At 43.0% G+C, this 13,785-nt stretch overlaps 1 protein-coding gene across 3 annotated transcripts in view; it reads left to right on the forward strand.

Annotated features, from left to right (window-relative positions):
• Positions 1 to 13,785, forward strand: part of farp1 (FERM, RhoGEF (ARHGEF) and pleckstrin domain protein 1 (chondrocyte-derived)) — a 54,505-nt gene that overhangs the window by 18,086 nt on the left and 22,634 nt on the right. For all 3 annotated transcript variants that reach the window (XM_041965816.1, XM_041965818.1, XM_041965817.1), the window contains exons 3-5: positions 7,771 to 7,875; positions 10,696 to 10,738; positions 10,918 to 10,996. In XM_041965816.1, the coding sequence (XP_041821750.1) occupies positions 7,771 to 7,875; positions 10,696 to 10,738; positions 10,918 to 10,996 (227 nt within the window). The remainder of the gene's footprint in view (positions 1 to 7,770; positions 7,876 to 10,695; positions 10,739 to 10,917; positions 10,997 to 13,785) is intronic.

Consider the following 13,785-nt stretch of genomic DNA (forward strand, 5'->3'; position numbering starts at 1 on the left):
CACAAAAATACGTCATCCCTGCAGCGCTCTGTAAGACTCTTTGGATCTGAACTCGGGTTGTGATATCTGTGGTATGCTGCGCTGCATGTTGCCGTAGCTTGCATGCAGTTTAGCAGCAGGACGCAGAGAGTATCTCTGGTATGAAACCTCCAGAGTTTCATGATGAGGTTGACCGTGAAAATAAATAAAGCACAGACAGATTTACAGCTCGAATGACTGCTTAGTGCCGGCGCTCACAGCCAGACGGCGGTTCAGTTGAGGTTCAGGTGATTCCCTGGCACTCTCTCACCAGGGTATGACTATCTCTTTCTTTCAGTCTTTCCAAATCTCTAACTGCTCTCTCCTTATCTTCCTGTCACACATCCTTGAAGTTAATTTGTTTTTACTGATCCATTGATGGCTTTCCAGGCGTGTTTCTCTTCTAGAAATGCCCGTGTTTCGTACCGTGCTGCTAAACTGAGTTTTAGAGAAAGTCCAGTCATAGTACAATTTTAAATCAATATCTCAAACTAACAACAACATGTTCGTTTTTTTCATGTGCCTGACAAAGAGCTGAAAAGATCCCTGCTGGAATTCATAGCAGGGGACTGAAGGAAGAAACTGAACAGCTTTGAGGTGTTTTTTTCCTGTCTTTTCCCTCATGGAGAGTTCTTATCATCAGTCTCACCCATCTGGTTTCCATCCCTGTTGACATTAGTCAGAGTGCAGGATTACAGACCTTTCAAACATGCCTTTACTTCATGCCGATTTGCCTCAAGCCATGTTCTGTTGTTTCATGCATGTCTTGAAATATTATTATGAAAATCGCAGTTCCACAAGGGCAGTAAGATATCTTGATTTTTAATATCTGCAAGCCTTGATAAGTTTGTTCTTTTTGCAGTGGACCAGATCAAACCAGTGGACTTATTTGGAAAGCTGAAAAAGCCAAGCGTAATATATCATAACCCAAAGAATGAGTACTACAAATGCCACGTGCATTCATTTTATAGGTCGTTTGCATCAACGACGCTGTGGGAGACTGTGCAAACCCTCAACGCACCACGACAGATGGTGAGAATATTTGACTTGGCTGTGAGTTGCAGGGCAAGACAGGACCCGAAGAAAGGGAGAGCGAGGGAGAGTACAGGAAGATAAATAAAATGGTTAATAGGTAAAATATGTCTGTGTAGACTTTTATGCGGTAAATGGAAAATGGGAGATGCAGATTGTACACAGAGACAGCTGGTGTGGCTGTTTTACCAACTACTAACTTGCTGGGGAGAAAGATCGATGGAGGTTTCTTGCTCAGTTTAGCCAGGCAAGAACCTTGTACCATTAGAATTGTCTTGGAGAGCAGGAGAGGAAGTGTGTTTGCTGAATCTCCTGTGTGTTTTTGCTGCCTGCCTTTGCTGAGGGTGGGTTTGGCAGAAAGACAGTCTGACGAGTCGACGGGCACGCCGACAGCTCACTGGCAAGTGTCCCCCGATAGGCAGGGAGCCTAAACTGGAGTCTGGCTACCGCATAAGGGAGCGAGTCCAGCGAAAGAAATCCAAAGAGAGAGACAGCAAGAGAGGTAAAAGCAAGACCACGTCTTCCCTAATTGCTAAGCAAATTCCATTCGGTTGTTAAGTTCAAACCGACACGTTTCCAGCACCTATCTTTGGAGCAGTTTGGTACATTTACCGTCGAGCTGACACAGTCAACTCCCGCCTTGTTTACTGTCAGTAGCATAAACCAGAAACACTCACCGCGTGGGCTCGACCACAATCAACCTGCCAGCTGACCAGAATGCATATTTTTGTACTAAAGTTGTGACTGACAACCCCCCACCATACATTTTGCTCCAGAGGCACCACTATAATTTCAGTGCAGTTTGCTGCAACAGAAAGGGCATGAGTCATTTTATGAAAGGCAAACAGAAAAAGAACAGTTGCCACAGGCTGCAGACGGCCTCACTGTTTTATTGGGAACCTTTTTTACTTCTCTGCCTGAAAAATAACCAGTTATTTTGCTGCTCTGTGCTGTTGTGTTTTCCTCATTAGCAGTGTCACAAACAGGAACATTGGATTTTAACAGCTTAGCTGTTGCAAGGACACACTGAATATCTGCTTTGCAAACAGAAGTGCTGGCTTTTGTTCCCTTTCCCATGTCTGGAGCTATTTTGATGACTTCTGAAGGCCTGACTTGTCCTCTTGGAAGTTTTTTCGGCTGAGGGTTGCCAGGCTTGAATCCAGATTCCAGCACGGTTCACTGATGGACAGTTGGTTGTTAAGGCTCACTGCTAGACCCGCTCGCCTTCTAATTATCTTAAAAGACAAGAACCGTGCTGGTGTGAGGCCCAAAAGGACAGCTGTGTGAAACTGGACCCTGCCTTTAAGGACGCGACCTTGGCCTTTGCACGTTGCTTTTACAGTCCGGAGTTGCAGCAGGAAAGTCTGACTTCAGCCTCTTTAATTGTGTGTTTGCATGTGAGTGCACATACCGTGCATGCATGCACAACAGATGAGGTTCTCAGTATGTCTGAGCATCATTCCACATACGCAAGACAAGACAAAAATCACACTCCAAGATATGATAAAAATGTGTCTCTGTGTGCATCTAAGTGAGTGGAAGTGTGTGTTTTTGGCTGCCTAAGAAAGGCTCATTGATGGTGGCTGCTGAATGAAGTGATTGTGATTTGAACTGAAAGGACCTCAGTCCGGGCTCCACTGGGCCCAGTTCGCTATGTTCAGCTGAGACATTTCAACACACATACACACCAGTTATTTTTAGACCTGTAAACTCTCAAACTGTGGACTTGTAGACGAGATTAACCCAAGGTTCTCTGTCATTAACGTCCCCACTTTCCCCGTTTGTTACCCAGTATGTTCAAAGCCTATATATATGTCTCGTTTGACCTCGGCCGTGTGACCGTTTCCTCTGCTGAAGCTGTTGCCAAGCTGAGAGCAGATCACGTGAACAGGCTGGACCGTTCCTTCCTTTTTCAAGTGCCGCTTAAATTTAGCAAGCAGCATGTGCTTGGCTGTTTACTGTGTCAGCACTGGTGTTGCTTGGCTCTGTTTTCTGCCACGTTAGCATGTTTCTGAACAGAACATACAAGTTGGACAATTAGGATTGTAAATAGAGGATTGCATAGCATGCAAAGCCAGGGAAATCTTTGGAAGCAGTGCAGCAGTTAGTCTTAGTTTTATGAATAAAGGTGGCTTCACCCTATTAACCTAAAGCTGAAGCCTCCCAAAATCAGTAGAGCACACGAGAGCAGCATTATCTGCCTATTAAACTTTTAGATGGCCTGCCTTAGTAATTGCTAGAACCAAGTGTGACATTTTAATATAAAAAAACTGCTCTTTTTCACTTCCAGGGCTGTTATTTCTGTCCTGAAACTGTTAGTGGTGTCATAAAAAATAGAGGAGAGAGGTGGAAGTCACAACCAGAAAATCCTTTTCCATTTAAAGACCATTGCATGCCACAAATTGGACTTACTTTGCTGGCGAGTGAGATTAGGATCTGAGCGGTCAGATTGGATATGAACAGGTGTTATCTCAGGCCGCCGGAAACTATTCCTTTTTAAGTGAAAAGCACTGCGGGTCCACTCAGGTTTGCTCAGTATTTTGAGTCTTCTGTGACTGTTCACATTGTTAAATAATCAATGTTTGGCCTTTGAGCCTAGAACAGGATGCGAGTGGGGGTTTTGTTGTGTTTCACATCATCCTACTCATTTCCTGGTTCCTCGCTGGAACAACTTAGTGAAAGTGAAAAGTTGCAAATGTGAAATACGACCTCAAAGCTGCATCATCTCTGCCATTATCAGGCTTTAAAAGTTGAATTTTCCATACTCCGAGCTTTGAAGTTTGAAGTCTTTCTGCACATCGTTGACCACATCTAGTGGACTTGGCCAGCAGCTGTATGTTGTTTTTGGAGGTTTGCTTCAGTGCCACATGAGGAGCTGCCTCTGACCACGCCTGTTGGCTTTAAGTCGGTTTGGGATCGTCGATTTTCAGCACTTCTGCTCTCACCTTTTCATTACGGCTTCATCTCGCGCAAGTTTCGGTTAAATTTAGGTGAGAAAGAAATGAATCAGAAGCGGGGCTCATGAAATGATATTGGGCTTTCGCTTCAGACTCAATGCTGTCAGGTTCATGACATGCAGCTCTTACAGGAGTGTTTAATCTTTGTAAGAAGATCACATCATGTGTTCGTGACGCCTGTGTTATTGTACCTGGTATTGATATCTGAATATTTCACCACGTTCTCTCAGTGACAATCCCCTCTGCATTCCGGTGTCTCACATTACTTAAACGTGACATGGGATATCTCCCCAGCGCATGCACACAGGCTAACTGCAGTTATTGGAGAAGGGTTTGCTGATATTAAAGGAAATAGCTTTTGCCCTAAACACACTTGGAAATCTGCCTCAGTCTAATTCACTTCATCTTGCACAACATGACCTGCTGCAAGCTGTCTCCAAATGATTTCAGGATGCTACATAAAAGCATGAGGAACATGCTTTTATGTAGCATCCTAATCTACTTTGTACACCAAAAAAAACTAGAATGGCTGAGACTGGTTAGAAGTTTAAGAAAATGTGCCTCTTTGGGTCTGTCTTTGCCCTGTTTTTCTCATTCTTCAGTCAGTCATGCAGCTGGCACGAGAAATAAACAAAAATCCAACCTTTTCCCCTTATTCTGGCCTAATTTTCTGTCTGTCTCGTCATGTGTTTTTTGGGTCACATGACGGCCGCGTCTGCTCCAAGCCCAACATTGTTTTGCACAAAACTGGACCCCGTCTTGTTGAAGTTGGACATCTCGCGCAGGGGTTTCCATGCAAGTTTTTAATGAAGCAAATTTAAAGCATGCGTAGCTGACCAGCAGTACTGTCTAATGAAAGAAGTTGCACAAATTAATGCAGACAAACAAGCCAGTCATGCTGCGGTAAGCTTTGAGGAGAAGAATTTGTTTGGAGATGAATCAATGCAGTGAATGAAATGAATGTATTTGTGGCTACAACTCGGGTAGGGTGGAGTTTCACCAAGGATGTCTTTATTTTCCATCTTGGTTTTCTTCTGCTCTTTTTTCCTCTTCTTTGCCTCCGTTCCTGCCTTTAAGCCGTGTTTGCTGTCGGATTCTCTTCCAACCTGTTCTCCCACTTCCTCCTCTCCCCTCTTAACCTCCTTTAAACCAAGATTACCGCTACCCAGGACTGGATCCTGTCCAAACCGCAGAGATCCTTGAGCTTTGCACACAACAGTGGCGTCTGTCAGTCAAGCTTCCAGCCTCTCTGTCAGAACGTACACACAGGGTTATCATTCACTCAGTTATCATTCAGCAGCGACCATTGTTGTTTCTAGAGGCCTGGCGAGCATGAGGAAGTGTGTGTGTGTGTGTGTGAGAGAGAGAGAGAGAGAGAGAGAGAGAGAGAGAGTACAGTATGTGGGTGTGTCCCTGCAGACAGACTGACCACACAGAAACAGATGGACACACACACACACAGACACACACACGGTAGCCAGATGGTGACAGACTTGGCTCACACCTCGGCCTTCACTGCTCTGATTCCTCTCCTCCTCATTTTTCTTCCCACCACGCTCTGCCTCTTCTTTTCCCTCCACCTCCAGTTTATGTGTCGTTCACAACAGCACACGCTCGTGCTTTTTAAAGTGTTTCCGGTTTGTGCACTAGTATTTGTATTTTCAAGCCATCAAATGCTGAATATAGAATGCCAAAAGCAGCAAAGTTATCTTACTCTTCAAATTATTGTCAGAATTTTTGAAATTAAATACATGGCTGAAGAGTAAAACCGCCCAAACCGGATTTCTTAGGCTTAGTCCACACGTACTCAAGCGTTTCTGAAAACAGGGTTTCTCCTCTTTGTTCTCAGAAATAATCCGGTCCACACAAGCATTGTTTAAAAAAAAAAAATCACACACAAATCAAACACAATTGGAGTGCTATCAAGCGCACGCCAATTCAACAGGCGGTGATATAACACCAACACTAAAGCCATGTTGGCCAATCAGAAGCCTGGAAAAAGAGATTACAGGCAGGCTTCCTGCAGCTAGAGGCCGGACCGGGTCTCGTCCAAAGCCGGGTCTGAATCGTGGGTGTGCTACCCCTGTAGCGTGTTCTGACTGTAAAAAGTCCTGTTAGCAGGGTTAACACCAGCACTATTTTGACCACATTCTCCATTGGAATCACATAAAGCTTGAGTTTGTCTTCAGGGCTTCCTGCCAGAAAGTGCACACACACGTATGTGCATGAACGTGTGGACTTAATGTCACCTGCAACGAGTCACAGTAAAAAGCCACACTTCAGTACTAGATCAGTTACTTGATCAGCACTTATCTGGAAATGTTAATTGCTCGAAAATGTTATGCATGGCTAGAATTGACTATGCATGTGATCTTTTACAATTTCTAAACAGCACAAGCCTGCTTACAGATTAAAGTAAAATAACATGTTACATTTTTGAACTCATTGATATAAAGGACATTTTAAATCACAGTATTAAGCAGCAAGTGTGTATAAATGCATAAATGGCCAGACACCAGATGAGCATAGGTTTGATGTTATAGGCAATCCAAATTCAGTCAAAATATAAAGACATTCTGAACAGTATAAATATTAAAAAAGCTAAAATTTGGAAAAGCTTGAGATACTTCATATATAAAAGTTTAAAACAGGTAGAATAAAACGTTTCGATTAGGGAAAATCAAAATAGGACAGATGGGAGAATTTATTAAATAAAAACCTACAATTTTTATAGTGAGTAATAATGCATCTACTATAAGCAGGAAATGCATTCTATTAATTTTTAGTATTTGTATCAGGATAACACTTTGCGTTATAAGCAATTTAAAGCTTATTTGACGTCAATTTGTCCAGTTCATAATAAAACCTGTCTAAGTAGCATCATACCATCACACATGAGCATTGCATAGACACAACGCCTGCCTTCCTCGTGTTAAGGTGCATGTAGAGTGAATCTGATTAAGTCATAATGTGTTTTTTTCATGTGTGTGCCTGTCAAAAGAAGGAATGCTTACCCTCATGCAACTGCATATTAACTTGACTGGAGCCTCATCAGACTCTGTGAATGTATAGCTGTAATTCAGGGTGGGACAGTTTCACTTCAACTGCCTCAGAGGAAATTATTCTGGGCTAATTCTGGGTTTGGTCTATTTTGGAAATCCCAAATTCCGTAGAAGAGGTTATTTGACGCGCGTGGTGTTCCTGCTGCTGGATCCAGACAAAATAATGGAACACGTGCTAACAAAACAATGCTCGCTCTGCCTCGCCTGCACCAGGTAGAGCTGCATCATTAGGCTGAGAACACAAACACTTCCTGGGGCATTGTGGTTATCGAACACTCCCGGCTGAGCCTTGGCCTCCAGCTATTTATTAGACCCAAACCTAAAGCCCAGACCTCACATCAAGGTCAAGGGTCAGTGGCTCGTTAAGTGAGGAGAGGCTCATTACAGAAAATTCTATCCACGAGTCAGGATTTTTCAGCGTACTTGGACAATGTTTAACCAGCTCCTTTATTAAATTAGTTATAGTTATAAAATAATGTGCAATTTGTAGGGAAAAGCAGATGACACTTATTAGGTTGAATCACTTAGAAATAACCTTTAAAACAGACCCACATTCCTGCTCTCCTCATTTCCATTATCAGCACTCCCCTGATGAGATGCTGTGTGACATTATGGCTTTCGTCCTCTCACCCCCTCTGTCCTCCACTTCCTCCTTTATTTTAATCTCATTGGTTCCTCCACCTCTGTTCCTGCTCTTCCAGCAACGCTCCCCCGGCAAAGTGCTGTTTGACCTGGTTTGTGCCCATCTCAACCTGGCAGAGGGAGATTATTTTGGACTGGAGTATCAGGACCAGCGCAAGATGACGGTGAGAGATGCACACACTGACACAGTCACACACAGCTGCATTTGTTGCTTGTTATTTTTGTAAATTGACTTTTAAAAGTAGAGACAAAGAGGCGAAAGTTAACTTACCATCAGTATGATTTTGTCTGTTCACCCCCAGAGAAAATGCCATTTTTAGGGTTCAATATTTCCAGAACTGTAACTCCTGGAGCCATGAAATTTGCTCAGAGCACAGACAAAACTGTGTACAACAGATCTACATGACTGAAAGGCACAAGCAGGTGTCATATCTTTCACTAATGGCCCTTAAAAAACTGGAAAGTGCAAAGCGGTGGTTCTGGGGCAGCTTATCAGAATCTGCAATATGGCAAGTATGGCAAGCCAGGGCTGCAAATCGTCACCATTGTGAGATGCCAGAATGGTGAAAATATGTGTGAAAAGGAGTCTATTTGTGGGCATTTGGATATATATATAAGATATGAGGCTTCTTATACCTAATCGACTGCACCAGAAATAAAGGCAGACACTGAAAAGAGAACTCACAATAAACTGTCTTCCTGTTGCTGAGTCTTAAATTCAATTCAATTCAAACAATACAAAAGCAAAAATTTAAACCATATGATTTATGCAGATCAGTGTTTTTGCAATATATTCAGAGGAATCCCGAAACTTCCTGTTGTGCCCGTCTGTCTTTCATCTGCATCTATGTGGATTTGAGCATCCACCTGCGCTCAGTCGTTCCGCCTCTTTCATGCAGGAGCAGCTGGTTGTAATACTTTGCACATGTGCTGTGCGTTCCAGGCGTGCGTCAGTAGTCTGAAGATGCTATTTTCTCTAATGTTGTTCTGGCTGCTAATGTCTGCTGGTGGAACCTGGATTAAAAAGCTGCTAATAAAATGCAACTGTCCGTTTTTTTGCTCTTAGAATATACAACTGATATAAAAATTAGAAAAGGTTTGCATGTAATCGACGAGGCCAAAAAACAAAAAATGATGTGATTGTGTGCAGGATGTTACTGCATGAGCTGGGGAACATGGTTTTGCAAGTTAACACTCCACCATGCAAAGCTAAAGCCACATATCAACAACATCCAGAAAAGCTGACGACTTCTGCGGCCCAAGCTCATCGGAGATAAACTTACACAAAGTGGAAAAGTACGCTGTGGGCTGACGAGTCCACATTTCAGCTTGTTTTTGGAAGTCATGGACGTCGTGTCCTCTGGGCTGAAGAGGAAAAGGACCGTCCAGAACAGTGCAAAGCATCTGTGATGATGTGGGGCTGTGCTCGTGTCCACGGCATGGACAACGTGAACATCTGTGAAGGCATTATTTATGATCAAAGGTGCATTCAGGTTTCAGAGCAACATATGCTGCCTTCCAGATGATGTCTTTTCTTATTCCTGCCAGACAATGCAAGGCCACACGATACAACAGCGTGGCTTCACAGTAAAAGAGTGCACATACGACACTGGCCCGCCTGCACTCCAGACTGGTCCCTCATTGAAACTGAACAGCTGAAGTCATAAATCAAGCAACAATGGGAAAGAATTTCACTTTCAAAACAACAGCAATTGGTGTCCTCAGTTCCCAAACACTTACTGAGTGTTAAACATGAAACGTTTTAAAACGTGTTGCAGGCATCACATTCAGAAAGAGCGTGTCTTTACAAAGAAGCTTATCAGCCTGAACATTAGCGATCTGGTCTTCTGTCTTCGTGTTTTACACGGTGTCCCAAATCGTTTGCAATCTGGATTGAATCAATATGCACATACAAATAACTGAAGTGCACTCAAACAGACGCTCACTGTGCATGTCAGTGCCTCCGGCGTAAGAGCGCTTGTTTTGATGTGGTCCAGTGGAACAAATGATGTAACGCTGACGAAATAATAACAACGTTGTTGGCACACATACACAAGAAGAAGCAGACGGACACGCACACAGGCAGCTGTACATCAAGTTGATAACTGAGCGTATTTTATCCTGTTTATGGCAGCTTGTGTGACACTTATAGCTGTGATAAACAACCCAGATTTAAAACACAGTCCCCTGCGTGTCCATTACAAGCAGCGTCGGAGGCATGACGTTTTTATGTGCTTACATTATAGCGCTGCCATTGGAAGGAGCTGTGGTGGTGTGTTCACTGGTCATTTTATCAAATATCAGGACATTTCGTACTAAACAGCAGTGTCAGCTAAACTGGGAAAAGCTTTAAATTACAGGTTCACAGTTTCTGAATGTTTTCTTCATCATTTCCAAAAGGTTTCCAGGAAAGAGCTGTTATTTGGCATTTATTATAAGGAAGTAGAGACAGGTTAAATATGTCGACTGTGCACTGTCCCTGTTAAATAAACCAACAACAGCAACAAAACAAACATAACAATAAACACAATTCAGCAAAAGTGGATAATACAGCTTCCAATAATGAATGCCTTTTCTTTAAATGGACCTTTTATTGCAAAGAAGGTTGTGCACTCCCGATAGATGGCATCACATTACAAAGCTGTTTCTTGGAAAGTTATAAGGGAATTACAGACCCTGTTGGAATTGTTGGAACAATTAAACCCATACCAACACATCTATAATAATATTTTTTGTTTATTGTTCTAATAATTCTTTCCATTGTTTCATCCGTGTAGCCTTGTCTTGAAAATCTGTTGGTTTCTTTTCCTTTTGTCCTTTTGATGCTATCAAATTAACAGAGTTTCTATTGTTTAAAACGTTTGGTGTTGAAAAAGCACTGATATCTTTGGCAACCACAGTCATTTCCACAGCAGACTTTCAGGAGAACGTGTCAGTCTCTGATGTACAGATGCTAAATTGAAGTTGCGCTCTGTCCTCCACAGCTGTGGCTGGATCTGCTGAAGCCGACGCTGAAACAGATCAGACGTAAGTAGCTCCCCAAATAGCCCATCTGAATGTTACAGAGCATTATTCTGCCTTTTAAAATAAGTCACGAAGATTATATGAGAATACGTAACAGTGGTGGGGAGATTTTTCTCTCCGTCCTTCTCCTCCGCCTCTCTCTTCCCGTCTCTTGACCATCTCCCTTCTTTTCCCTCCGTCAGGGCCTAAAAACACCATCCTTCGTTTTGTGGTGAAGTTCTTCCCTCCTGACCACACGCAGCTCTTGGAGGAGCTGACTCGGTAGGTCCTCTCCACAGTTACCACACCTATCGGAGGAGGAACCTCTGAGATGAAAAGACGTGCTGTTTTGCTGCCGGTTTTCTGTCTGGCCGGACTGCTTTCAGTCCATCAGGAGGAGTTTCACAGAAACTGGAACAGAAAGCCGAGCCCTTGTGATAATATGTTTGCATCTTGTTTTGTTCTTCTTGTTTTCTGTGGACAGCTGCTTGTATAACACATTTATATCCACGCGTTCCGTATCATTAAAGACGTAGTTTTTTTCCTTTCTGCACCCAGACAAGACATTTTTAGGCTGTCATCTGGGAACCAGGCTCATGAGAACATTTGTTGTCCCAAAACAGCCAAAAGGGGATGACATGTAAAGAGATGTTTTGCTGGAAGGCCTATTTTCATGTTCCAGGAATCTCAGACACGCAGCTGGATCTGGAGAAGCATCTTTTTTTTTTTTTTTTTTTTTGGGCTGTTCGCATTCACCTCCGTGTTTAGGAAGTGTAAATTATCAGCCACCATCTTTTGTTTTGTTTAGTCTGCCTGCGCTGTGTGTGTGCTCGTCTAAGCCCGTTCGGGACTCCAGCTACAGCGCGGCAGCATTTTGCATCGCGTAGCATAAATACGAGAATGTTTTGACCTTCCACATTTTCCCATGATGCCGTGGTTCCCTCTCGGAGCGCAGCTGGCTTTACTTGAGAGCAGAGCCAAGCAGGAAGCCTCTCATCTGTGAGGGGATCTCATGAGATTGAATAAAGGCTTAAAGGTTTAATTAGTTTAGATCGTCACGAAATCAAACCCCGGTTTTTGCACTATTTTCATTCAGCCTATTTTCAGCTTTAACCACTCAGTGTATTTACATGCTGTGAATACCTCTCTATACAGTTGTTTGCATTGTTAGTGGCAGGGTCTGCTGTTCCCATGCTGGATTTAAAGTAGTTTAGACTTTGCAAGACCTTTCTAATACCACAGACAATGCAATTTATCACCTGTTTGACTATCTGTTGTCTGATGTATGAAAGTATAATGGCAACTAAGTGCAGGTGATATGGTCCATTATTACGTTATGAGCACTGGAGCTGGCAGAAGCGACAGTGTTTGAAACCCCAGAAAAGAGGATTAAACGGCCTCCTGCAGTCAGTCACACAGTCAGAAGAAAACCCCACGTTTAGTTTATAGCTGCATAACATCTCCCAGCAGCCCATGAAATCAGATCATATCATTGACTTCTCTGTTAAAAAAGTAGTTTGTTTGGCTGCACTGTAAACAGATACACCAGTTGCCGCTGTGTAGCTGCTCAGCCTGTGTTTGCCGCAGCGTTAAACCTGCACTTGCTGTCGCCACCAGTAACCACGCATGTCGCCAAATCAACCGGGACTGCAATCGAACTTCGCTTTCAAAAGCGAGTATCATCACCAGTCGCGAGCGTTTTATATATTTTCCACTGACGTTGATCGACCTCTTAGCTGGCTGGTTTATTCCACTGATCTCATTTTGTCTCAGAGAGCGCCAGCTGACTCTAGCATGAAACAGGAAGTGGGCACACACAGCCTTTTTTTTCCCCTTTGTTTGGCTCTCACTGTTGTTCAGTGTTTGATGGGTGGACAGACCAAATATGTTGACAGTTAGATGGAAGAAAGATTTTTTTGATGATTTATCAAGCTGATATTAGCCTTTCATTAAAAATGGGACGCTGGCCAATCAGTCTGCTCCAATATTATGGAGATGAGGTCTGATATAGTTGATTTTAGAGGCTAATCCTTCTGTTATTATGTTTCTCTCTCATGTTGCTACTGCATTACGTACTGTAGCACTCTGACCTGTGAACATAGCAAAGTCACGTTCTCCATAACAGAGTTAAAGAGTTTGAATTGTATTTCACTCTAAACTGGTGCAGTATTCTCTAATAGTAAAATGACTCCAGGCTAAAATATATAGATAATGAAATGCACCAAAGCTTCATTAACTTTATTAGAGAGGTAATCGTGCCGTTATAAAAAGGTTGAAATGGATATCACATAAAAGGCTGCCATGGACCATTAATCACACACACTCCCACACACCCTGAATGTGTACCTCTGGCAGCCAGTCCACTGTTTGTCCTTCCACCGTCAGCAGAGAGCTGGAGAGTCAGCCAAGCTCTGCTTAAAAGACCTCGTGTTTTAAATAAGTTCTGCTGAATTTTATCCTTTTTACTGACTGCTTGTGTTTTGTTTTTCATTTGCTTCATTATTCCCCTAAAATGTGCAACAAACCCTCAAGAAATAAATGTAAAAGTAATGCTTTAGTACAAAACAAGCAGCCACAATTTATAGCGGCTGTGTTTTTGTCTCTGTCTTAATGCACCACGGTCTTCTTTGTAGTGCTGTCTCTGCTGTTCCGTCATAGAAATGCAGCGTCATGACCTGGCAACATGCAGGGGTGTGTGTAAATCATTCTACTCATGAGGTCTGGATCATGTTTTAAGTAGCTGACTCCACAATGATTACCAGAAAAGGGCGTTTTCTCAATTAGGGATTGGTTTTGAATCAGTAAATGCAAAGAATCAGGACCAGCTCTGTGTGTGTGTGTGTGTGTGTGTGTGTGTGTGTGTGTGTGTGTGTGTGTGTGTGTGTGTGTGTGTGTGTGTGTGTGTGTGTGTGTGTGTGTGTGTGTGTGTGTGTGTGTGTGTGTGTGTGTGTGTGTGTGAGAGAGAGAGTGTGAGCGTGTGTGTATAAATGCCGTCAGTTTGACGGCAGTGGAATTGCTTTTAACAGCTGAGTTTATAAAGTGTGCTTTAACCTCATCACCCTCTCCCTCTG

The sequence above is a fragment of the Chelmon rostratus genome, chromosome 24, assembly GCF_017976325.1.
Source record: "Chelmon rostratus isolate fCheRos1 chromosome 24, fCheRos1.pri, whole genome shotgun sequence".
NCBI classification, from domain to species: domain Eukaryota; kingdom Metazoa; phylum Chordata; class Actinopteri; order Chaetodontiformes; family Chaetodontidae; genus Chelmon; species Chelmon rostratus.